The sequence below is a fragment of the Oncorhynchus keta genome, chromosome 7 (genome assembly GCF_023373465.1).
Source record: "Oncorhynchus keta strain PuntledgeMale-10-30-2019 chromosome 7, Oket_V2, whole genome shotgun sequence".
NCBI lineage: Eukaryota > Metazoa > Chordata > Actinopteri > Salmoniformes > Salmonidae > Oncorhynchus > Oncorhynchus keta.
Genome location: NC_068427.1, coordinates 10,457,633 through 10,485,089, shown reverse-complemented (window position 1 = coordinate 10,485,089; position 27,457 = coordinate 10,457,633). Strand labels below are relative to the sequence as shown.

Sequence of the window (27,457 nt, the reverse complement as noted above, 5' to 3'; positions counted from 1 at the left end):
ACGCAGGCAAGCGCATGCACGCACACACACACACGCACGCACGCACGCACGCACGCACACACGCACACACGCACACACACACACACACACACACACACACACACACACACACACACACACACACACACACACACACACACACACACACACATGCAACTGTACACACACACACGCCGGCAATCAAACGCGATCAAGACAGGGAGGCTATACACAGGATAACAAGATAATTGAAGTGGGGCAGGACTGGCAAGCGTTGGTTTCACATTCCCTCAAATGACCATAGAGAGAGTTATTAGAAAAGGGAATAAAACAACAGACCTGAGTTCAAATAGTACTTGAAATCTTTCAAATATGTTAAGTGTTTGCTCTAGCCTGCCTAGAGTGCCAGATGGACAGGGTTTATCATTTTGGGACTATTCTATTGGTTCCATTGAACCAGGCAACCTCAATCGAGCACAGAGAAAGTATTTGAAATGATTTAGCATAGTGCTTGAACTCAGGTCTGCCAGAGAATGGTGAAAGCCACTGCCACAGGGTGCTGCTGTGCTCTTCTCTGTTTCAGTCAGACGCTGTTTGCTTACACCCACAGGGACACGCAACACAAATCCACACAGATGATCTCATTTTATGACCTCTCAACTATTCATTAACATCTCGCACTGTAAATTCTGCCTCGCTGGGTATTCTGACGATCATGTTTAGTCACGCAACAGTTTCAATTTGAACTCTACAGGGGAGTTATGCGTTAAGTTCACTGCACTTTTTGTCTACCCTTTGCTATGCACATTTGGCTTCCTTCTCATTGACTGCCATCGAGATATATAACTTAAAGTGAAAGTATTCCCAGGCTAAGTGAAAGCCCAGCATCAGGAGAGAATGATGCTATTGGATATTTCAGAGACCCCCTATAGCTTGGCTGAAACAGTTCACAAAACCTCCTCTTCCTCCTTGAAGATGGACTGCTGGTGTGATATAGGCTGACAGAGTGACAGTGGTGTCTCTTCCCCTGGAACCCAACATGCCTGTCTCTTGTACAGTGTGAGTCTTGTCTCCTTTGGAGCTAGGGGTTGAAGGCAGGAACATGGGCTGTTCAGAACATTGGTTAACATGAGTGTCTTTCTGTGTGTCTTGTGTACAGGTGATGGACTGGATAGAGAACCACGGAGAGGCATTCCTCAGCAAACACACGGGCGTGGGCAAGTCCCTCCACCGCGCCAGGGCACTGCAGAAACGGCACGACGACTTTGAGGAGGTGGCACAGGTGAGAGTACCACTATGTGTGCCAATGAGGACATTTTAATAGTGCTAATGGCTTGTTGTTGGTCATATCCTGGTGGGAATCTCCTCCCCACATTGTTGAGTAGGCCCCGGGGTGAGTTCCCCCTAGGTACAGATCTAGGATCAGCTATCACCCAATCGCAAGTTAGACTGATAGGAGAATGTTCTAACTTAATTCATACATTTGATTAGAAACATTTTAACATTGGGCATTCTGACGTCATACATTTCATTGTGAACATTAATATTGGGCGTGGGGAGAATAGTGGAACCCTTGTTTATTGCACCAGAGAAGCTGTGACCATTCAAACTTCCCATCCAGTTCATTGTGAACACTGTAGCCTATTTTATATCCAGCAAGCAAGAGCAAGGTGCTTCTTTCCTCGTGTATATATACAGTATATACTGTATTTTTTTATATATTTTTTTTATTTGACCTTTATTTAACCTTTATTTAACCTTTATTTAACTAGGCAAGTCAGTTAAGAACAAATTCTTATTTTCAATGACAGTGGGTTAACTGCCTGTTCAGGGGCAGAATGACAGATTTGTACCTTGTCAGCTCAGGGGTTTGAACTTGCAACCTTCTGGTTACTAGTCCAACGCTCTAACCACTAGGCTACCCTGCCGCTACCCTGTGTGTTTATTTAATCGCTCAAAATAAGGGACCAAAACTATATTGCTACACGCATTGGGCTAGGCTACTAGTTCTAGAGCTGTAAGAGGAATAGAGAGAGGAAGAGAGAGAGAGAGGCCAGTGGAGATGCCGGCCCGAGATGCATGAGTTGTGCAAGAAGGGAACAGAGAATTGTACGTTACAAGTGAATTCATAGGCTGGTCTATTAATCCACCGTTCGTATGCTAGCCTATATATTTTAGCCTACCCTACTACAGTGAACTTAGACAACCACCACCTGTGCTATGCAAGCCCGAGACAAGACAGTATTTTTTTGTGCCAATGAATTCAAGTGGAACGTCGCCAAATGCGTCAGTTTAATTAAATGTGCGATGGAAAAGAATAGGCCTTTTTAACGAAAGCCCGGCTGTTGACGTAGGCAACAAATCGCCAAGCAGGGAATCGCCATTACCCGCTGAGCTCGTTTTTAGGAAATGGGAAGTTCACTTTCTCATCCATAAACACATATCAAGTACACTTTTAATATAATAATAATAATAATAATAATAATATAATAATAATAATATATACACTTTTATGATCACATTTCCTCATTTGAAATATTAGACCTATGGGGACACCCGTAGCCTATATTTAGCAGCCAATCATGAGTGATCATTGTATCCTTTGATCGTCTAGAATAAGTCACTTGCTTGGATAATCATTTCATAACCAACTTCTCTAGTAATACCATAGCTGTCTCTCTCTCCCCCCTTCAAACTTTCCTTGTCAATTCATTTGATAGGCAACGTTATTTTAGCATTAGGCTATGCTATAATGTAGCCTAGACCTACTTTCTGATGGACTTGAAGGTGAGCCTAGGCTTTTGAATACATTTGTATGATTAGTGTATGTCTGAGGTTTCGCTGGTGGCTTTGATTGATTTAAGGTCATTTTAGTGTGTGTGTGTGTGTGTGTGTGTGTGTGTGTGTGTGTGTGTGTGTGTGTGTGTGTGTGTGTGTGTGTGTGTGTGTGTGTGTGTGTGTGTGTGTTAATTCTCTCTATGTCTATTCAGAAAGTTTCCTAAAGTTTCTCTTAATAAGAGAGGACGGGCAAATAATATAAGCGTTTTTGTTGTTGTTGTTGTTGTTGTTGTTGTTGTATGTAAGCAAGTCGTGCTTCTGTGGTTACACAGTGCCCCATGGTGGCATAATGATCATCATATGTGCAAGTAATGAGGACAGGTGCGAGTGTTGCATTTCTTTCCTGCTTACTCCCTCTTGACTCTGGAACATTTTGCAACCCTAAAATCAGTGCTTGCGAGATAATACAGATGTAAGGTTATACTTTGAGTCAGTTTGCTACTCTAGGAAATCTATCCTGAAGCAATTGGAACAATTAATGGTTACTTTTGGTCAGGGTTGATACAAAGTCGGAAGTCTGATTCAAAGTGGAAATTACAGAGCCTTTTTAAACCTGAAATACTCTACAAGTTTTACATTTCCTTCATTTCAGGAAAGTTCTCTTGCAACAGGTTGATCAAATTAAGATCCTACATTTGTATCGGATACCACCCGGCTTCCCAGCAAGATAGGAAAATGTTAGAATCACCAGGCACATTTCTTCCACTTTGCTAACTTCCTGAGTGTAACCATAGCAGCATGAGCCGTGACTAGTGATAACAGCAGTGCTTAGGGCTGAGTTTTAATGGTAAAAGGAGGTGTAATCCGGGTATTACGGCAATATTGTAGCCCCTCCGTTGATGGATTGGCTTGATTTGGGTCATGCGGTTTGCCACTCTTTCAAGATGGACGACGTGTCTTTCTTCAGGGCAAGCCAAAGTCTGGGCCCTGTTCAAAACTAGTGCACTATATAGGGGAAAGAATGCCATTTGGGACGCAACCTGAATATCAGACTCCACATTATTTATCCTATTTTCCACCAATTAAATTCTCTCTGGGGAAGTGTAAGAGATGAGGATGTTTAATTCACTCCTACTCCTGCAGAATGGATCAAATGGCTTACTGAATCAAATAAAGAGCTTCATATTGGAATATTTTTTATTTTAGCTCATTAAGATATGTACATATGGCACCATCATCTTTCAAAGACACCTTACCAGATTGGCGCACAAGCCTTCATTTGATATTCTACATAATATACCATCGAGCAATTTATGAGGAATACATTTTTTTTTATGACACCACATTGAAATGTTATTAAATCAGAGAGATTGTGCTCAGATTAAATCTGCCTCTTTAACTGGCTGAAATATAATGCCATTGTAGATGAAAACCCCCCTAAATAGCCTGGATGACAAAAATAGTGCAGCTCCCTCTCTAATGATTGGCCTCTGATGTATTCCACCAACAAAACATGCGATGGGGGTATTTGTTTAGGCTGAGCCCTTCTTAATAGGATGAGAGAGAGAGAGAGAGAGAGAGAGAGAGAGAGAGAGAGAGAGAGAGAGAGAGAGAGAGAGAAACAGAGAGAGGGCGAGAAACAGAGAGAGGGCGAGAAACAGAAAGAGGCCGAAAGAGAGGGCAAAGGAGAGAGGGCGAAAGAGAAAGGAAAAGATTTAAAACAGGACACAGTAGAAGTGAGTGTCATGTCTAGGGCTAACACCATGTATTAGAGGATGGACAACTTTGGGCTTGACTACAGTCTAAATCTACTGTTCAGAATCCTACTTTTCCACTTCTGAAGGAAGAGTTGTGCATCACAGTTTATAGCCTCGAGACAAAGTAGTCCTTGGTACATTTGAGTCCACTGTCAACACCGTGCCCAGACGGATAGCCAGACAACCAGGACTTTGAGTTAAATAAGAGTCTCCCTACTCCCTCACAACCTATTTCTCACAATACCTTTGCTCCTCCTCTTTCTCTTCATCTTCAACAGAAGTTTTTCCCTCTTTCATATGGAGAGAGACACAGAGCTTTTGTTTCTGGCATCATGCTCATAAAGGTCCTGCGCGTGCAACAGATTGAATGAAAGCGGTACAGAGGGAATCCAGCATAGTATTAAAAAAGACTAGAGACAAAGAGAGGGAGGGAGGGAGGGACGAACGAATCCACATCAGCCCGGCCAACTCTGTGAGGGGAAAGCCTGCATGGAGTTATTGATTTTCACCTCTCTGGAGGGAGAAGAGATGACAGACCAAAGACAGAGGAGTTCTTCTGATGGGATGGAATTTGTGTGCTGCTTAGGCCTCCTGCTGCTGTGTGGAATACACCCAACACACCACTTTGGCTCCCAAATGGCACCCTTTTCCCTATATAGGGCACTACTTTTAACCAGAGCCCTAAGGACCTTGGTCAAAAGTAGTGCTAAATACAGCAGCGTTGCAGTTCTTGACATAAACCGGTGCAGCTGGCACGTAACTACCATACCCCGTTCAAAGGCACTTAAATCTTTTGTCTGGCCCATTCAAATCAAATCAAATCAAATCAAATTTATTTATATAGCCCTTCGTACATCAGCTGATATCTCAAAGTGCTGTACAGAAACCCAGCCTAAAACCCCAAACAGCAAACAATGCAGGTGTAAAAGCCCATTCACCCTCAGAATGGCACACATACACAATCCATGTCTCAGTTGTCTCAAGGCTTTCAAATCCTTCTTTAACCTGTCTCCTCCCCTTCATCTACAATGATTTAAGTGGATTTAACGAGTGACATCAATAAGGGATTATAGCTTTCACCTGGGCTCATCAGTCTATGTGATGGAAAGAGCAGGTGCTCCTAATGTTTTTTAGACTCATTGTACACTGAGTGTATATGTGCCATTCAGAGGGTGAATGGGCAAGACAAAATATGTAAGTGTCTTTGAACGTGTCAGGTGCATCAGTTTGTGTCAAGAACTGCAACGATGCTGGGTTTTCAACCATTTCCAGTTTGTGTCAAGAATGGGTCCACCACCCAAAGGACATCCAGCCAACTTGAAACAACTGTGGGAAGCATTGGAGTCAACATGGTCCAGCATCCCTGTGGATCGCTTTCGACACCTTGTAGCGTCCACGCCCCGACAAATCTAGGCTGTTCTGAAGGCAAACGGGGTTTGCAACTCAATATTAGTAAGGTGTTCCTAATGTTTTATACACTCAGCGTATATATGGGCGCTCCAAATGTTATCCTGTTTACTATATCCATATCCAATGAATTGACCCTCCATTGTACGCCGTATAACGCGCTGACCCTCTCGATTCACTGGGAATCAATTCGATTTGGGCCAGAGCTAATGTCAATGTGACACGGAGACTGTGTGTAAAAGTGGGATTCTGCTTAATTTGGAAAAAATAGATGGATTGGGATATTTTGACATTGTGAAAAAGGCCGACACGGCAGATAAAGGAGACAGATACGGTAGGAGTTTATTTACTTAACTGGGATTAGGGTTTGGCCCATAGTGTCACTTCTTCTCCAGGTAGTGGGTCACTAGGTCAGTGTCCGTCTCTACTCCTAAATGGACCAGGATGCATCACAAATGAAACCCTATACTGTTTACCCTATACTGTTTATAGTGCACTACTTTTTGACCAGAGCTCTGGTAGTGCACTATATAGGGAATAGGGTACCCTTTGGCCCAGTGAATGTGACTGTTTATAGTGCACTACTTTTTGACCAGAGCTCTGTTGCTTTACTGACTTGGTCTCCACTGTTGTGTCCATCCAGAGACAACACTTGTCCTCTGCCAGGCTGTGGGATTAGCACGTATGGAAGATAGCCAGGGATTTACCCTAACACTCTGCACCGATGGCTCCAATGTATACGTGTGAATGGAACTGTTTTTGGGGCAGTTTAGTGGAGGCGGCAATCGGAGAGAGAGAGGTCCTGTCCGTCTCTGGCGGTGGAGGAGAGGGCGAGACGTCAGTGTGCAGAGACAAGAGTGCAGACAAACAGACACAATTCTCTACCAACTCAAGAGGCCTCAGCGTTGCAGTAGTCGGGCCCTGCAGAGAGCAGAGACTTTAGACAGACACAGTTCTTTACCTGCTTGTGTTGTCCTCATCTAATTTGAGCTGCCTGCTTGTCTTCTCTGGGTACCAGAACACCTACACCAACGCAGACAAGCTCCTGGAGGCGGCAGAGCAGCTGGCCCAGACTGGGGAATGTGACCCGGAGGAGATCTACAAAGCAGCACGGCACCTGGAGGTCAGGATCCAAGACTTTGTCCGGCGGGTGGAGCAGAGGAAACTGCTGCTGGACATGTCGGTCTCCTTCCACACCCACACCAAAGAGGTAAGACATGTGACCCCCGACTCCTAACCTACATGACCTGTGGGATGGATCACTTTCCACTGTATGTCTGGGGAGTTCTGGGGTTCCCGGACACCTTTTCCTTCTTTATTTATGCATGGTATGGTATGATAGAATGGGAGTGGATGTGGTAGGATGCAGTAGCCTTGTCGGTCTACCTTCAACACCCACGCTAAAGATGCAAGAGCTCAGATCTAAAGGCCCTTCAGGGTGGTTTACTCTCTCTGTCTTCAAGAGCATAATGGGGTCTAGTGACCTTTGTTTTGAAGTGGATTTAAAAAAAAAAACTTTATTGAGACTGTACTGAAATCAGACAGAGAGACGGGTAAGGAAGTGGAAGAAACAATGTAGAGGGGTGGCGCCGGGGGTTGAACCCCAGGCTCTGGTGGGGAGTGCAAACGTGTGCGTAAAGTAAGGGTGGTTATCACTAGACCACGGGCTCTGCAATACTACCCCTTCTTTATGCATGTACAAAATATTACCGTAAGTGGCAGTGGATGTGGTTGGGTTTAAGGTGCAGTAAGTTGGCAAGGGGTCGAGGCTCGAGTTAATGCAGCCTCAGATGCCCGTCTGTGAGTGTCACTGATCACTTCAGACAGACAGACAGACAGACAGGGCAGACATACCAAGATTACTAAGGTATGCAGGGAGTCTTTGCTCTACTTAGCGCAGCCTGATCCATGCCAGTTGTGAGCCAGCCAAGGGCTAAACTGGAGACTTCAGGAAGACGGTGTGGGTTTCCCCCAAATGGCACCCTATTCCCATGTCTGAACTCAGGTTTATGGTGAAATCAGTGTGTAAGTGTGTGTTTGTACTGTATATTCTATCACAGTAATCCAAACCCGGGATGACAACTGCTGTGTCACAACCTATTTTATCATAATTTAGGATTATGGTGAAATCTGTGTGTAAGTGTGTGGTAGCTGTTTGCATGTGTCATGCCCAGTGCAGCACAAGCACAGCCAGGATCCTTCAGCTAGAGCAGGAGTCGCACAGAGAAGCACGTTCAATTCTGAGCGTGCTCAGATCAGTCATGGGGAGCAGTTACCATGGGAACCACAGTGCAACCTCCGCTTTATGGATTTTGTTAACCCTTTGAGACTCCGAGAGAATTCCATCTGTGTCTGTATGATGTGATAGGTTCTTTGTGAAAATGAAGGCAGTGGTTTTGTCCCAAATGGGACCCTATTCCCTATATAGTGCACTACTTGTTGACCGGAGCCCTATATGGGATTAGGGTGAAATAGGTTGTGCCACAGCAGTTGTAATTCTGGGCTATTACAATATAGTCTATTACAATATTACAGGATTCCTGGCTTTGTAGTATTGTAATAGACTATACACATAGACATATATGCCATACTTGTCACACCCTGACCATTGTTTGCTTTGTATATTTCTATGTTTTGTTTGGTCAGGGTGTGATCTGAGTGGGCATTCTATGTTACATGTCTAGTTTGTCTATTTCTATGTTTGGGCCTGATATGGTTCTCAATCAGAGGCAGGTGTTAGTCATTGTCTCTGATTGGGAACCATATTTAGGTAGCCTGTTTGGTGTTGGGTCTTGTGGGTGATGTTCCTGTCTCTGTGTTTGTTGCACCAGATAGGGCTGTTTCGGTTTTCCATGTTTGTTGTTTTGTATTATGTTCATGTTTAGTTGTCTTATTAAAAAACATGAACTTCAACCACGCTGCATTTTGGTCCGCCTCTCCTTCAACACAAGAAAACCGTTACAATACTTCTAAATGTTAAGCATGTGAGCTAGGAATGTCCTGTGTCTTCTATTCTACAGATGCTTTCATTCATTGTGTTTGTTCATCCATGAGCCAGGAGTAAAATGAGTTGAATGTCAATATCTCATTATCTTATTTAACCCAGAAATGAGGTAAGACATTGCAACAGGTGCAATTGTAAATTACCATAGCAACTACATTTACACTATATTTGTAATACCGAACACTAAAATGCCTGTTTTGAAATGAATTTGGGGCAATCAAAAGGCACTGATAACGTTCTCTAAGAGCATACACTGCCTGAATAGGGTGCCATTTGGGACAGCCGTTTCTCTTTTTGTGTCACAACCATGTGGCGGACAGACAGAGGCTTCCCAACAGTCCTCTTTGTGATTGCTAAATCACGGCTCTGATTGCTTTCCTCGTCTGTTTGATGGTGCAGCTCGACATAGCACCCAGTCAGCCGCCCAGCAGCCTGCCGAAGACCAGCACGCTGGCGTCCCAAATGGCACCCTATTCCCTATATAGTGCACTACTTTTGACCAGACCCCATGGTAAGGCGGAATGGGGTGCCATTTGGGATGCACACTACAGTATGTCTCCATGTAGACCATTCTCCAGAATGAAAATTACCCTCTTCCTGCACGGCACAGCAGCCACAAGCATTCCTTCTTGTAAGCTAATTGCTGCTTTCTGTTTTTCTGGTTGAAAGTATATTAAATGCCAATTGATATAAAGACAAAAATATAAGCGCAAGCTGAAGGCCGACGCGGCCGAGGAGACAACGGATTGGGAAAATGAAAAAGATCAGTCTTTTCATACTTTACAGAGGGGTACGGAGTGACAACGCCTTCGTAAAATCAAAAACGCTTGGGTGGAGCGCATCGTTTCGTTTTACGTGAGATGAGAATATACAAAATCGACAAAACTTCCTCTTGACAGGAAACACCAAAGTTAAAAGTTGTCAGTAATTGTCAGTTGAGCCAGTGTTGATTTGTTGGCATTGGCGACACATCCGATGCAGTGAGTGTGCCCTTGGCAATCTGACCATGTCCTGTCATTAGGCTTTTAAAAAGTAATGCCATCTCCTCTAGTGGGCCACTACTACTGACCAGCCCTATAAAGTGGGATTTGGACTGTGCCCCAAATGTCTCCTTATTCCCTATGTAGTGCACTTTTGATCAGTGCAATTGAGCTCCGGTCAAAAATTGTACACTAGGGAATAGGATGCCATTTGGGAAGCAGGATCGGTCTCTACATTAATCATGGATGTGGCCTTGGCTTTCAGGATAACACTCAAACTCTAGGAGTCTTATCTCAGGACTTTCTTGGCATACGTTTGTTTGCATCTTCAAGCCAAGCTCTCAAAGCCCCTTAAAGCCAAAACATTTTTCTCTGTTCTATCAGAGTCGAACAACGTTTCATGGTCTACATCCCAAATACCTATTACATTGTGCACTACTTTTGACTAGAGGCTTTGGTCAAAAGTAGTCCATTAGGTAGGGAATAAGGTGCTATTTGGGATGCAGCCCTGAGCTGTCCAAGTGGAGGCCACTCCTTGGGGACAAGTGGCCCAGTGGGTCACTGTTAACAGGCATGTTCTGTGTGACCGCTACTTCATATCCAGCTCTGGTGTCCCACGGCATTACCACTTCCCTTTGCTTAACTCCAATAAAAATATCTACTGTTGACTGCCAGAGTGATCCCACAGATCCCATCATCATCCATAAGCAATCTACCATACTGGATCATGTAGCCGCGAGCCAGCCAGTCAATTACTCCAACCAAATAGGCTTTGCAAAAGATTAGGGAGTAGCTGTTGGAAATAGTACAAGGTGGAGACTTAGGCTTAAAAAAAGTAGCAAGGTTTAATATCAGCTGTATACATGCCCCGTAAAATGAGCCATTTTCAAATCATTGCCATTTTGACCACTATATTTCCTCAGTCTGAGCGTTTCCTTTCCCATCAGTGAGACTGCGCCGCTACGATCCTTCATCAATCACTCTCCCTAGTCACCCTCTGCGCCACGCTGTGTGACTCCTAAAGCCACATCCCCACTGTCTCTCATAGATCACCGTAAACATCACAAAATCAGGTTGAAGGTACAGTATAGCCATTTGTAGAGGGGAGATGGTAGACAGCTTTATTCATTTTCTAGCACACTACTTTTGACCAAGGATATGGGCTATAGTAGTGCACTATATAGGGAATAGGGTGCCATTTGGGATGTATGCAGTATGTCACTGGAGAGAGATTACATTCTAGTATTTTGGAAGGTGTTTTTGAGTTCCTGGAATACAATTTGTCTGTTAGTGTTTTTTTGTTTTGTTATAACTTATCATTGTACTTGTAAGATACATTGTATCTGATGATTCAATGATTCTTTCAACCTCACTTTCTCCCTCACTGCCATGCTTTCTCCCTCACTGCCATGCTTTCTCCCTCACTGCCATGCTTTCTCCCTCACTGCCATTCTTTCTCCCTCACTGCCATGCTTTCTCCCTCACTGCCATGCTTTCTCCCTCACTGCCATGCTTTCTCCCTCACTGCCATGCTTTCTCCCTCACTGCCATGCTTTCTCCCTCACTGCCATGCTTTCTCCCTCACTGCCATTCTTTCTCCCTCACTGCCATGCTTTCTCCCTCACTGCCATGCTTTCTCCCTCACTGCCATGCTTTCTCCCTCACTGCCATGCTTTCTCCCTCACTGCCATTCTTTCTCCCTCACTGCCATGCTTTCTCCCTCACTGCCATGCTTTCTCCCTCACTGCCATGCTTTCTCCCTCACTGCCATGCTTTCTCCCTCACTGCCATGCTTTCTCCCTCACTGCCATGCTTTCTCCCTCACTGCCATTCTTTCTCCCTCACTGCCATGCTTTCTCCCTCACTGCCATGCTTTCTCCCTCACTGCCATGCTTTCTCCCTCACTGCCATGCTTTCTCCCTCACTGCCATGCTTTCTCCCTCACTGCCATGCTTTCTCCCTCACTGCCATGCTTTCTCCCTCACTGCCATGCTTTCTCCCTCACTGCCATGCTTTCTCCCTCACTGCCATGCTTTCTCCCTCACTGCCATGCTTTCTCCCTCACTGCCATGCTTTCTCCCTCACTGCCATGCTTTCAACCTCACTGCCATGCTTTCTCCCTCACTGCCATGCTTTCTCCCTCACTGCCATGCTTTCTCCCTCACTGCCATGCTTTCTCCCTCACTGCCATGCTTTCTCCCTCACTGCCATGCTTTCTCCCTCACTGCCATGCTTTCTCCCTCACTGCCATGCTTTCTCCCTCACTGCCATGCTTTCTCCCTCACTGCCATGCTTTCTCCCTCACTGCCATGCTTTCAACCTCACTGCCATGCTTTCTCCCTCACTGCCATGCTTTCTTCCTCACTGCCATGCTTTCTCCCTCACTGCCATGCTTTCTCCCTCACTGCCATGCTTTCTCCCTCACTGCCATGCTTTCTCCCTCACTTCCGTGCTCTTGTTGTAGTGCTCTCCATCTTCCAATTATCTATTGATGAACACTTTTTAAAATGTAATTTAACTCGGCAAGTCAGCTAAGAGCCAATTCTTATTTTACAATGACGCCCTACCCCGGCCAAACCCTCCCCTAACCCGGACGACGCCCTATGGGACTCCCGATCACGGCCGGTTGTGTTACAGCCCAGGATCGAACCAGGGTCATGCAGACATGCAATGCCTTTGACCGTTGCACCATTTGGGAGTCGCTTAGCAATCAGTAAATCCAAGCATCGTTTTATGGCTGGCTTCACTACGGTTGAACTGAAGTTATTTTCATGGCAAAAATTATTTAACTCTAGAATGAGTGAAACGAATTTCCAACATATGCATGCACGTGCGCGCGCACGCACACACACACACACACACACACACACACACACACACACACACACACACACACACACACACACACACACACACACACAGACATACACACAGACTTCTCTGAGAGTGTGAAAAGGGCAGAGCAGCATCACGATTATCATAATGTCCTATGAATATGCGTTTGAGGAACAGCAGGCCTAGCAGACCACAGCTATGCCCACAAAGGGTTTATGTAAATTAAGAACATCAACAGTGCATCGCAGTAGAGCTCTAACCAACGACTAACAGTGAGAGAGCACTGCATCCCAAATGGCACCCTATTCCCTATATAGTGCACTACTTTTGACCAGAACCTTAAGGGCCCTGGTCAAAAGTAGTCCACCATATAGGGAATAGGGTGCCATTTGGGACTCGCTCAACGTCTTGCAAAGCTACGTTGTGGGCGGATGCTGAAAAGATGACAAAGCAGATGCTGAACTTTGCGGTTCATTTCCCCCTTAACACAATCAAACATCTCCTGCCAATTTACTCGGATTATGCTTCAGGTGTTGTGTGTAATTGTATTTCAAGCTCCTGTTCCCTAACTGAAATATTAAAGTGCCGGTTAATCTTTCTCTGTGAAAAATCACTATAGCTTGAAGAATGGAAGTCTATTTTAGGTGCGTTTGGGGAGCAGTTTGCTAATTGTGGAGATGGAAATGCATTTTCTTCCCCGCTGTCAAACAATTCTAAAGAATTCTAAAGAGCAAGATGTGCTGCGTATGTATTGTGCATATGAAGAAAAGACCCGAAGTTAGTCTATTTTGACTAAGCAATTGCATTACTTTGACATAGTGGTTCAGTTGTCCTCAACATTGCACATGTTGTATCTGTTGACACGCTTTCCCACAAGGTGTGGGTATGTTGTGTACTGTAGTGTTAAATCTCTCTCTCCTCTCTCTCTCTGTCTCTGTCTCTGTCTCTGTCTCTGTCTCTGTCTCTCTCACTCTCACTCTCACTCTCACTCTTTCTCCATCCAACCCTCCTCCCTTTCTCCATCCAACCCTCCTCTCCCCCGTCTTCCTCCAACCCTCCTCCCTCCCGTCTCTCCAACCTTTCTCCCTTCCTCTCTCTCATTTTCTATTCAATTCAAGTCAAGAGCTTTATTGGCATGGGAAACATATGTTAACATTGCCAAAGCAAATGAAGTAGATAATAAACAAAAGTGAAATAAACAATAAAAATGAACAGTAAATATGACACTCACAGACTAGTTGTGTTGCTGTCTCTCTCTCTCATCCCTCTCTCTCACCTTCCCTCCCTCCAGTTGTGGACGTGGATGGAGGATCTCCAGAAGGAGCTGTTGGAGGAGGTGTGTTCAGACTCGGTGGAGTCGGTCCAGGAGCTCATCAAGCAGTTCCAGCAGCAGCAGACGGCCACGCTGGAGGCTACGCTCAACGTCATCAAGGAAGGAGAGGACCTCATCCAGCAGCTCAGGTCAGTGCGGATCTTAGATCAGTTGAGCCTTTTAACCACTACTGGTTAAGGTTTGGATTGGGGAAGGGAATGCTGATCCTAGAAACTTCCCCCCGGAATGTGTTACAGCCCAGCAGGGGGCTGTGGGACTGATCATACATCATCTGAGTATGGGTGCTGATCTAAGAATGTTGGAATTGACTCCCATTCAACTCAGGAGTTGAACATCTGATTTAATTGGCCAAACCCCACAGGAAGTATAATTTTAATTTGAGTTTGATTGACCGGAAGTAGAATTGAATTCAGTGCAATTCAAAGAAATTCCACCCAGTCATAGAACATGAGAGTTTAATTGAATCTGACAGGTCACACTTTCAGATAACAAAGAATAAAGCACTTTTTCTACCTTTATTTAACTTGGCAAGTCAGTTAAGAACAAATTCTTATTTTGATTGATGGCCTAGGAACAGTGGGTTAACTGCTTTGTTCAGGGGGCAGAATGACAGATTTGTACCTTGTCAGCTCAGGGATTCAATCGTGCAACCTTTGGGTTACTGGTGTAACGCTCTAACCACTAGTTTACCTGCCACCCCAGGTAGATGTTTTGTGTACAAGATGTACTGTATATTTGTATAGACTACACCTAATATAGAATAGAATAGGCATTTGAATTTCATTGAATTTCACTGAATTGTATTGTATTTCCTTTCATTCAAATTCAAATTGCAATTCTGTATTCGGTTTACTACTTCAATTCAAATTCGATTCATATTCAGGAATTGAATTGGAATTTATGAGGCATTCTCAAATCAGTTCTGAATTAAGCCCAACCCTGGTGTAAGAGTACACGGACAGGGGGAACTTGATCCTAAATGATCACTCTGAGAAACTTTATGAATGGCCCAGATCTAGGAACAGTTTTGCCTTTCACATCGTAATGAAGAAGATTACACGGACAAAGCGGTACCTGATCCTAGATCAGCACTCGATTTATGAAATACTGTACTGTATTGTCAAGAGTGATGGAAATATAACGGCATCTCACTGCAGTCATCAAAACACACTCACTTGTTTTATGGGCCTCGGGTCCTTGCGTAGGAGAGAGGGTCAAGGGGGTCAGACCGTTAGACTTATACACAATAAGTTCAATACTACATGGTGACCGGTGTTACATGGTGATAGGTGTTCCCGAGTGGCACAGCTGTCTAAGGCACTACAGACCCTGGTTCAATCCCGGGCTGTACCACAAAGTGCCGTGACCGGGTCCACTCCAAGGGCAGGTGCGTTAAAGTGCCTTTACAATGAGGAGAATTGGGTTATTCAGTTTCTGACTTTAAAAACACCCTTATTGAACACTAACACCATGACAAGAACACTCCGTTGTTCCTATTTTACTTATATTTTTTTGTGCTGTCCCAAATTGCACCCTATTCCCTATATGGTGCACTACTTTTGAACAGACTCCTAGTGCCGCATTTCCATGGAGACCTCCCCCCCCATGTTAATGTGAACTCTAGCGTAATTGTGTTTCCAATCGGTGTGTGACACTAAGAACTTGGGGAGAGAGCAGAATCAACAACATCTGCATCATTAAGACAGTTGCTTTGTGAGAAGGTGTTCAAGTTCACAGTTGGCCATTGTTATGTAAATGACATCAGTAATGTACCAATGGCCTGGAATTGGCTGCAAGTCAGAGCAGGTCAGCCGGAGCCATGGCCCAGTGAGACACGGGAGCAGTCCCGCGCAGATGGAAACAGAAAAGTCTGAGCCTTTTGGGTAAATCGTGAATGGAAATGCGCCACTAGGAGCCCTGGTCAAAGGGTAGTGCGCAATAAAGGGAATAGGTTGCCATTTGAGTTGCTCCCTGAGTACTACCCATCTCACAGCTCAGGCTTTTTTTTCTCTCTCTGTCTCTCTGTCTCTCTGTCTCTCTGTCTCTCTGTCTCTCTGTCTCTCTGTCTCTGTCTCTCTCTGTCTGTCTCTCTCTGGTCTCTCTCTGTCTCTCTCAATTCAATTCAATTCAATTCAAGGGCTTTATTGGCATGGGAAACATGTGTTAACATTGCCAAAGCAAGTGAGGTAGACAACATACAAAGTGAATATATAAAGTGAAAAACAACACAAATTAACAGTAAACATTACACATACAACAGTTTCAAAACAGTAAAGACAACAAATGTCATTATAAATGTCATATATATATATATATATATATATATATATATATATATATATATATATATATATATATATATATATATATATATATGTACAAATAATTAAAGGACACAAGATAAAATAAATAAGCATAAATATGGGTTGTATTTACAATGGTGTTTGTTCTTCACTGGTTGCCCTTTTCTCGTGGCAACAGGTCACAAATCTTGCTGCTGTGATGGCACACTGTGGAATTTCACCCAGTAGATATGGGAGTTTTTCAAAATTGGATATGTTTTCGAATTCTTTGTGGATCTGTGTGATCTGGGGGAAATATGTCTCTCTAATATGGTCATACATTGGGCAGGAGGTTAGGAAGTGCAGCTCAGTTTCCACCTCATTTTGTGGGCAGTGAGCACATAGCCTGTCTTCTCTTGAGAGCCATGTCTGCCTACGGCAGCCTTTCTCAATAGCAAGGCTATGCTCACTGAGTCTGTACATAGTCAAAGCTTTCCTTAATTTTGGGTCAGTCACAGTGGTCAGGTATTCTGCCGCTGTGTACTCTCTGTGTAGGGCCAAATAGCATTCTAGTTTGCTCTGTTTTTTTGTTAATTCTTTCCAATGTGTTAAGTAATTATCTTTTTGTTTTCTCATGGTTTGGTTGGGTCTAATTGTGCTGTTGTCCTGGGGCTCTGTAGGGTGTGTTTGTGTTTGTGAACAGAGCCCCAGGACCAGCTTGCTTAGGGGACTCTTCTCCAGGTTCATCTGTCTGTTTGTGATGGCTTTGTTATGGAAGGTTTGTGAATCGCTTCCTTTTAGGTGGTTGTAGAATTTAATGGCTCTTTTCTGGATTTTGATAATTAGTGGGTATCGGCCTAATTCTGCTCTGCATGCATTATTTGGTGTTTTACGTTGTACACGGAGGATATTTTTGCAGAATTCTGCGTGCAGAGTCTCAATTTGGTGTTTGTCCCATTTTGTGAAGTCTTGGTTGGTGAGCGGACCCCAGACCTCACAACCATAAAGGGCAATGGGCTCTATGACTGATTCAAGTATTTTTAGCCAAATCCTAATTGGTATGTTGAAATTTATGTTTCTTTTGATGGCATAGAATGCCCTTCTTGCCTTGTCTCTCAGATCGTTCACACCTTTGTGGAAGTTACCTGTGGCGCTGATGTTTAGGCCTGTCTCTCTCTGTGTCTCTCTCTGTCTCTCTGTCTCTCTCTCTGTGTCTCTCTCTGTCTCTCTCTCTGTCTCTCTGTGTCTCTCTCTCTGTGTCTGTCTGTCTGTCTCTCTCTCTCTGTGTCTCTCTCTCTGTGTCTCTCTCTCTGTGTCTCTCTCTGCAACTTACATTGTCAACACAAGCAAAGCAATAACCCCAGAAATAATAACAATCCCTCTCTCACCCCCTTTCAATTCAAGGGCTTTATTGGAATTGGAAACATATCTTAACATTGCCAAAGCAAGTGAAGTAGATAATAAACTAAAGTGAAATAAACAATAAAAATGAACCGTGAACATGACACACAGAATTTCCAAAAGAATAAAGACATTTCAAATGTCATATTATGTCTATATATGTTGTTGTAACGATGGGCAAATATTTAAAGTACAAAAGGGAAAATAAATAAACATAAATATGGGATGTATTTACAATGGTGTTTGTTCTTCACTGGTTGCCCTTTTCTTGTGGCAACAGGTCACAAATCTTGCTGCTCTCTCTCTCTCCCCATCCAGGGACGCTGCCATGTCCACCAACAAGATGCCCCACAACAGCTCCATCGCCCACATTGAGAGTGTCCTGCAGCAGCTGGATGAGGCCCAGGGCCAGATGGAGGAGCTGTTCCATGAGAGGAAGATCAAGCTTGACATCTTCCTGCAGCTACGCATTTTTGAGCAGTACACCATCGAGGTGAGGCACCAGAGGCTGGGGGGTGGGGGTCAAGGGAAAGGAGCGGGAGAGGGGGGACGGTCTGTGCGTGGGGGTGGCTGGGTGTGTGCCAACGGCGGTGCTGTTTAAGATCAGGGAGGACGATTATTTTTTTTATGAGCATGGCCTTATTTTTATTACACATTTTTCCCGATACCCATCATAAGGTTGCTACAACCTAGCCTAGAAATTAAAGTTTACGACGGAGGTGCACAAGTCAGGAGAAAAATGTGAGTAATCAAGTTGACGGACAGTGACACATTCAATACCGCCTTGCACGCGCTTGCCTGCATCTAGCTGATCTAGGGTGTAAACACTAGTCCAAACAGTTGCAAACCGAGAGTTTCTAATGGACAAATTCAGGTAGGTTTATCCCCGTTTCGTTCTGTTTTCTTCCGTTTTAAGAAACGTTTTCCAACAGAATCGGCAGAATGAATACACCCCTGATCCCCGCATCATTCACTTTCATAGCAGCCACCAACAAACACGATCACTTTGCTCATTGTATAATTCCTTCTCGCATCTATGCGCTCTCCTCCTCTCAGCTTTTCCCTTCGTTTGTGGACTTCATTGTACAACACAACAGGCAAAAAAAAACCTATCCAAGCCCAGACTGTCATTTAATTTCAGAACCACTAACCCCAACACACAGCCTACATCGTTATCACCATATTAGCTAACATCATAGTCAACATAGCTACTAGAACTAATGCACTAGTAGACCCGCTACAATCATGCAGTACAGTGTACAGCATGTAGTTTAGCAGATACACTGGTGGGTACTGGTGGCAATAAATTAAAACAAGCAAAAGTTGAACTTGACTTGGAAGAGTTCCAGTGTTGGATAGCCATAGTCATCTAGCTAACCTAGAATCCCTCTCTGTTTTCAGCCGGTTGTATGAGTAGGAGAAACTAACTAGCTGCATTCGCTAGATAAGTCAGTGAAAGTGGAAAAAAATTCAACTAACTATAAACTCAGCAAAAAAAAGAAACGTCCTCTCACTGTCAACTGCATTTATTTTCAGCATAGCAAGATTCAACAACTGAGACATGGCTGGTGGCATTGTCATGCTGGAGGGTCATGTCAGGATGAGCCTGCAGGAAGGGTAGCACATGAGGGAGGAGGATGTCTTCTCTGTAACGCACAGCGTTGAGATTGCCTGCAATGACAACGAGCTCAGTCCAATGATGCTGTGACACACAGCCCCCAGATCATGACGTACCCTCCACCTCCAAATCGATCCCGCTCCAGAGTACAGGCCTCGGTGGAACGCTCATTCCTTCGACAATAAACGCGCATCCGACCTTCACCCATGGTGAGACAAAACCGCGACTCGTCAGTGAAGAGCACTTTTTTTGCCAGTCCTGTCTGGTCCAGCGACGGTGGGTTTGTGCCCGTAGGCAACGTTGTTGCCGGTGATGTCTGGTGAGGACCTGCCTTACAACAGGCCTACAAGCCTCTCTCAGCCTATTGAAGGCAGTCTGAGCACTGATGTAGGGATTGTGCATTCCTGGTGTAACTCGGCAGTTGTTATTGCCATCCTGTACCTGTTCCGTAGGTGTGATGTTTGGATATACCGATCCTGTGCAGGTGTTGTTACACGTGGTCTGCCACTGCGAGGACGATCAGCTGTCCGTCCTGTCTCCCTGTAGCACTGTCTTAGGAGTCTCACAGTACTGACATGGCAATTTATTGACCTGGTCACATCTGCAGTTCTCATGCCTCCTTGCAGAATGCCTAAGGCACGTTCACACAGATGAGCAGAGACCTTGGGCATCTTTCTTTTGTTGTTTTTCAGAGTCAGTAGAAAGGCTTCTTTCGTGTCCTACGTTTTCATAACTGTGACCTTAATTGCCTACCATCTGTAAGCTGTTAGTGTCTTAACGACCATTCCACAGGTGCATGTTCATTAATTGTTTATAGTTCATTGAACAAGCATGGGAAGCATGCTTAAACCCTTTACAATGAAGATCTGTGAAGTTATTTAGATTTTTACGAATTATCTTTGAAAGACAGGGTCATGGTTTCATTTTTTTGCTGAGTTTAGCTAGCCCCTTCTCTCTTTTTCACTCTCTCTCTTGCTTCTCCTTCATTGTTGAAGAAGAAATGAAGTTGTTCCATTTTCTAGCTAGCTGTAGCTTATGCTCTAAGTACTAGATTTATTCGCTGATCCTATGATTGGGTGGACAACAAGAGTTCTGATAGGTTGGAGGACATCCTCTGGAAGTTGTCATAATTACTGTGTATGTTTACAGAAGGGGGTGAGAACCATGAGCCTCCTCGGTTTTGTATTGAAGTTAATGTACCCAGAGGAGGACAGAAGCTAGCTGTCCTCTGGCTACACCATGGTGCTACCCTACAGAGTGCTGTTGAGGCTACTGTAGACCTTCATTGCAAAACAGTGTGTTTTAATCAATTATTTCGTGACATGAGTATATTTAGTATAGTTTTATCTGAAAATTATAACTTTTTAAATATTTCAATATGTGTATTTTTCTGAAATTCACTGAGGATGGTCCTCCCCTTTCTCTTGTGAGGAGCCTCCACTGGTGTCTACGTGTGTGTGTGTGTGTGTGTGTGTGTGTGTGTGTGTGTGTGTGTGTGTGTGTGTGTGTGTGTGTGTGTGTGTGTGTGTGTGTGTGTGTGTGTATGCGCATGAGAATGTGTTTGTGTGTTTGTGAGATGGCATCTGCTGGCCACACAGTAATCTAATGATATTAGTATAATGCTTGGAGAGACCTGATGTCAGTTGACTTTGATAGATAACTGTCTATGTAGTCCCTGATGAGGACTGGGCCTCCACTGAACTGCAGTGTGAAGCAGTGTTGCTCTTTGGTATGTCCTAGGCCGAGACGTGCCGTGAATTACCAATGGATGTATCTAGGCTCTTACAGTTTCAGAAAAACATGGCATTATACCACAGTGAATAAAAGAAAGACTATCAGTAGAACTTAAATGACTACAGTAGTAATTCACTTGGTGGGGGATTATTACCCAATGCTGTCATGAAGAACAATAATACTGGGATAAAGCTACTATCCATGTAATGTACTGTATGTCCAGTGGAATAGCTTTGTTTGGTATAGCTTCATCTTTCACAGTATCATCTGAGCTGCACATAACGACTTAATTCCATAATCGATAACACTCGGTCTCAGTGTGAGTACCTTGGCCCATCCAGGTGCAACACTAACATCATTAACCTTGCCTGGCTGACCTCCCTGCAGGTGACGGCGGAGCTGGACTCGTGGAACGAGGACCTGCTGCGCCAGGTGAACGACTTCAACTCGGAGGACCTGAACCTGGCCGAGCAGCGGCTGCAGCGCCACACGGAGCGCAAGCTGGCCATGAACAACATGACCTTCGAGGTGATGCAGCAGGGACAGGACCTGCACCAGTACATCATGGAAGTCCAGGCCTCAGGTGAGAGATACTGAGACCAGACTGGAGCCGGTTACAAGGGAGGGAGGGAGGGAGTGTACATCATTTGAATAGTGTAAACCCTGTTACCGAGATTTACCGGGATTTACCACCCAAAACCACTCCCTTTTCCCAGGATAAGTAACTGCGAGAAGCCGGTAAATTAGAATAAATTATTTATATGAACAGCATGACGTGAAATGGAACTGTTACATTATATGTGATGTCTAAATCTGGCCTCTCTAAGGCCTCTGCATGATGAATCATCAACGCACAGGGTGAGGACAGACAGCCCATCTCAGTATGGAGCTCAGTTCACAATGCATGTAGACCTATCATCTCATCATGGTAACTCTTTTTTTTTCTTGTGACAGATAGGCCTGCATTTTCTTCAGCATAGTCCATGCTACAGTAATATAAAGACCGAATGTCTATTTTACCCACCTCTTATCTGTCTTTCGGGTCACTGTATTTTTTTAATCGTAAAGGCTTTACCTTTTTAAATTGAAGCTGCAGAGTTTTAAAACAGGCTATCAATCGAATATCGTTGCTTTAAATCAGTGCTCGCGTGAAAACTCTCGACAGTCTTTCTCTCTCTCCATCCACTCCATTCTAATTGCATCCAAAATAGATAATCCTGTTCGATATTGATATATAAATATAGCCCTGTATATAGATGTTCTAGCCTACCTCTTTAATACATACAGTAATACATCCAATGCAGTATTATCCTTTTATGTATCTAATTAATGATGGGTTGTGCATAATAAGCTTCGAACTTATGACCTCTGTCTCTTGCCCAATACACACGCAGCTGTGCTCCGCTGGCCTCTCATTACTAAACGCTCCTTAGCTCTTGGAGTCCCATGCAGGAAAAGCTTGACTAGAATAGCTTGCTGGACATTTATTTTATTTGTGCATTTTTTTTTTTTACGCCAGTAGACTATTCGAAGAGGGACGCAAACTCTTGTTGGCTGAATGTTAAATAAAGCAGCCAAATAGAACTCACGGGTAGTTTGAATGAAGAGCGAACGAGTGATGGCGGTAGGCTATAGGAGTTATTTATTCAGACCCATAACCATTCAATTTTTGTGAAGAGAAGTGAAAGCATTCTGCATCTCATTTTTGTCCTATATTATTCAAGGATGTCATTTGAATGATAAGATAAGGACAACTAAACTTATTTAATTTAACTGTTGAAAGCGAGGAAGGAATGAAGCAACAATAGAGAGAGGAAGAGGAGGTAGGCTAAGAATATTAGGGGAACATGCGTGTGTATGTGTCAGCCGACATAAGGTATATATGCGTCAGCCTACTAATTATACAAATAGGCCCTAATTAAATTTCTAAATAACAATCAAATAAGCTAGTTTATACTTGTAACTTTGTAGGCTGCATGTGCTGCACCAGAATCACATGTTCTCTCCCCGCTTTATCATGGTTTCAACAGTCTGTATGATACAATACAGTACAGTAATACAGTTCACACTAAAACAGATTCGCCTACTGGAGCTAGTTTCATTTATTTACCCAAGAGAGCATATAGCTGGCTACATCTATGGGCTTTTTTTCTGTTGTGCGTAATGTGCTGTAGCCTATATCGTGTTTGTGTTGGATAACGGCACAATCATTTGTTTTTTTTGGGGGCCTTGGGATCATTAAATGACTTTAATGTAGGGCTCATCATTCATTTTTTTATGGATGGCTCATCAGGCTCAGGTTGCATCAGGCTAGATCAAAGCTCTAATCAAATCCAGACATATGCCTATTTACAGTATATATACTTTCTAATGCTTATACCACTTCCCGGTGTTATGTTTATGTCTTGGGTGGCTGGAGTCTTTGACCATTTTTAAGGCCTTCCTTTTTTTTTTTTAGGTTGAAGCATTTCTCCTTTAACTTTCTTTTTTCTTTTTGTATTTTGTGTTTTTTTTACTCCATTTACAAACTTTTACATACGAACAAGAACTTACAGACGCACACAAACATTGATTACATCTCATCTGCCCAGAATCGCAAGCTCACACCCCCATCCCTAGTGCCTGGCCACACCCCCATCCCTAGTGCCTGGCCACACCCCCATCCCTAGTGCCTGGCCACACCCCCATCCCTAGTGCCTGGCCACACCCCCATCCCTAGTGCCTGGCCACACCCCCATCCCTAGTGCCTGCATGATTGTTTGCCACTAGGCCTTAAATTGTATCAATTTGTTTTTCTCGGTCGCCCGTGCTATTTCAATGTTTTAATAATAAATCACTCGATTTTTCCATTCTGTTGATGGTGGGTTGATTAATTTCCAAGTTTTTAGTATGTACATATTTCAAGTTTTAAGTATACGTTTTTTTCAAGATGAGTGATGAGAAGCGAATCGTCCAGTCCATTGGGTATCTCACTACACCCCCATATGCCATGTCTTGAAATATGCAGATTAAAAGTATGTTTACATTGTAATACTTCTGACAGCCACCTTTCTAGCGGAGGTCCAGCCTTTTCTAACACAGGTGCATTTTTTGTCTTGAAAGCCCCAAAACAGTCCCATTTCTTCCCTTCAGGCTCCCATTATTAGCCAAACAATGATCATTCTGCACAACAACTAAAAATAACTATTTAGACATGCCGGCTGGGCTAAAAATGAAAAAGCCCATCTGAAATTTGGCAGTCTGTTTCTGGCTGTAAGACTCCTATTGTGTCTGCGGGTTCATAGATTGGGACAGGAAGGAGCATTGATATGACTGAGAATGTGCTGCCCTGCCAACTGAGAGAGAGCAGAGGTCACCTGACTTGGGCCAAGTGGAAGGAATTGATAGGTAGGATGGGTTGGAGGGAGGCAGCATCAGAGGTGCTGGGTCGAATCTGGAGTTAACCATCTGGAGAGAGAGGAGTCAGGAATTAGGTTAAAAAAGCATGGCTTTCCTTCTCCCTCAGCACAATCCTCTTACCCCCCCCTGCACTGCATGGGGCTTAATACGAGGCCTGAGCTGCATCGCAAATTGTACTCTATTCCCTATATAATACACTACTTTTGACCAGAGCCCTATGAGCCCGGGTCAAAAGTAGTGCACTTTATATGGAATGGAGTGCCATTTGGGACGCGCCCACACCACCTCCCCATAGCCCCCCTCACACACACCAGAGGGGTGAGGAGCATCCACCGTGCCAGCCATCACTCTGTGCCAAGAGGGGGGAGGAAGGGGAGGGAGGGGGGTGGAGCTGAAATCTGGGCCACCCTCGTGTGCCCTTCATGGACTGTGTGGACTGTGACATCCCCCTCAGTCGGGACCAATGAAGACTTAAGCCCTCCAAAGGTTTGTGCTGGGCTCTAGACAATATTTCAGGATGGGAGGTTAAAATAGCCAGCTGTACTAGTGTCACATTTTATAGTGTGCATTTACAGTATGGACAGTTTCATTGCAGGTTTTTGGAGTGGTGCTCCTCCTAGCTCAGGTCAAACGTTGTGCATTATAGGGAATAGGGTTCCATTTGGGATAGACTTGATAACCCCGGGGTTTAGGGGTAATCACAGTCATTATTTAATTAGACATTGAAGGGAAGTGTTGTCTTTTTAAGTAGGGTGATTTAATTTGTTAATTGCGAAGGAACACTGCAGATTGAAATGGAGAAGGACTGGTGGACTAGCGCCACCTAGTGCTACAGTTTATAACACATCCTTCATATATACCACAAAGAGTCAAACAAATCCAATACAATTTGGTCTTAGCGTTCAGGCTCTCCTGACAGGAAGAAGAGCAGAACCTTTAAAACCCGACAACCCGAATAGGCTAACTTATGGAATGTAACTATTTGTGACTGTATGGTTTCATGTGGTCGTGACAGTAGTTTCGTGTGGTGGTACAGGCATTGAGCTGACTGGGGAAAAAGAGGTGGATCTGGCCACTCAGGTCCAGGAGCTGCTGGAGTTCCTCCATGAGAAGCAGCATGAGCTGGACGTCAGCGCTGACCAGACCCAGAAGAGACTGCAGGAGTGTCTGCAGCTCCGCCACCTGCAGTCAGAGGTCAAACAGGTGGGTGGGAGTACGCACGCACATACACACGCTCATATTGTGCAGTGCCGTCAGAAAGTATTTATACCCCTTGACTTATTCCACATTTTGCAGTGTTACAGCCTGAATTCTAAGTGGATTAAATACATGTTTTTCTCACCCATCTATACACAACAGTGGAGGCTGCTGAGGGGAGGACGGCTCATAATAATGGCTGGAACGGAGCGAATGGAATGGCATCAAACACATGTGTTTGATGTTGTTGATACCATTCCTCCCCAATTAAGGTGCCACCATCCTCCTGTGATACACAATACCCTATAATGACAAAGTGAAAACAAATGTTTGGAAATGTTTGCAAGTTTATTGAAAATTAAATGCAGGAATATCTCACACCCTTGACTCAAATGTTAAAATCACCTTTGGTAGCGATTACAGCTGTTCTGGGTAAGTCTCTAAGAGCTTTGCACACCTGGAATGTACAACATTTCTTCAAGTTCTGTCAAGTTGGTTGTTGATCATTGCTAGACCGCCATTTTCAAGTCCTGCCATATACTTTCATGCCGATTTAAGTTAAAACTGTAACTAGGCCACTCGGGAACATTCAATGTTATCTTGGTAAGCAACTCCAGTGCATATTTGGCCTTGTGTTTTAGGCTATAGTCTTGCTGAAAGGTGCATTTGTCTCCGGCTCTCTGTTGGAAAGTAGACTCCCTGGTCCTTGCTGAGTGGTACTCAGTGACGTGTTGTATTGGATTTTCCCAAAACATAACACTTTTTTTCTCAGGACATAAAGTACATTTATTTGCCATATTTGGTTACAGTTTTATTTTAGTGCCTTATTGCAAACAGGATATGCATATTTTGGAATATTTTTATTTTTTAACTTATTTTTACTCTGTCATTTAGGTTAGTATTGTGGAGTAACTACAATGTTGTTGATCCATCCTCAGTTTTCTCCTATCACAGCCATTAAACTCTGTAACTGTTTTAAAGTCACCATTGGCCTCAGGGTGAAATCCCTGAGCGGTTTCCTTCCTCTCCGGCAACTGAGTTAGGAAGGAGCCCTGTATCTTTGTAGTGACTGGGTGTATTGATACACCATCCAAAGTGTAATTAATTACTTCACCATGCTCAAAGGGATATTCAGTGTCTGCTTTTGTTTTATTTTTTACCCATCTACCAATAGGTTCGCTTCTTTGTGAGGCATTGGAAAACCTCCCTGGTCTTTGTGGTTGAATCTGTGTGTGCAAGTCACTGCTCGAATGAGGGACCTTACAGATAATGATATGTGTAGGGTACAGAGATGAGGTAGTTATTCAAAAATCCTGTTAACCCCTGTTATTGTACACATGCCATTTATCATGTGTCTTGTTGAGCAAATGTTTACTCCTGAACATATTTAGGCTTGCTATAGCAAAGGGGTTGAATACATATTGACTCAAGACATTTAAGCTCTTCATGTAAACATTTCAAAAAACATAATTCCACTTTGACGTTATGGGGTATTGTGTGTATACCAGTGACACACAATAGGGGTGTGAATACTTTCAGAAGCCACTGTATATGCAGTCACAAACACACTCTGGCTAATTAGGGTGAACTGGACTGGTGAGAGTCCATAGCTGTTTCCAGCGCACACACACACACACACACACACACACACACACACACACACACACACACACACACACACACACACACACACACACACACACACACACACACACACAATGGGAGAACGCAGCAGGATACACCCCACATCAAA

At 43.9% G+C, this 27,457-nt stretch overlaps 1 protein-coding gene across 5 annotated transcripts in view; it reads left to right on the top strand.

Moving 5' to 3' along the window:
* The window catches only part of LOC118385967 (kalirin-like), a 304,704-nt gene that overhangs the window by 170,248 nt on the left and 106,999 nt on the right, over window positions 1-27,457 (top strand). For all 5 annotated transcript variants that reach the window (XM_052521955.1, XM_052521954.1, XM_052521952.1 and 2 more), the window contains exons 10-15: window positions 1,139-1,261; window positions 6,940-7,131; window positions 14,032-14,201; window positions 18,075-18,249; window positions 21,496-21,691; window positions 25,544-25,710. In XM_052521955.1, coding sequence (XP_052377915.1) covers window positions 1,139-1,261; window positions 6,940-7,131; window positions 14,032-14,201; window positions 18,075-18,249; window positions 21,496-21,691; window positions 25,544-25,710 — 1,023 coding nt within the window. The remainder of the gene's footprint in view (window positions 1-1,138; window positions 1,262-6,939; window positions 7,132-14,031; window positions 14,202-18,074; window positions 18,250-21,495; window positions 21,692-25,543; window positions 25,711-27,457) is intronic.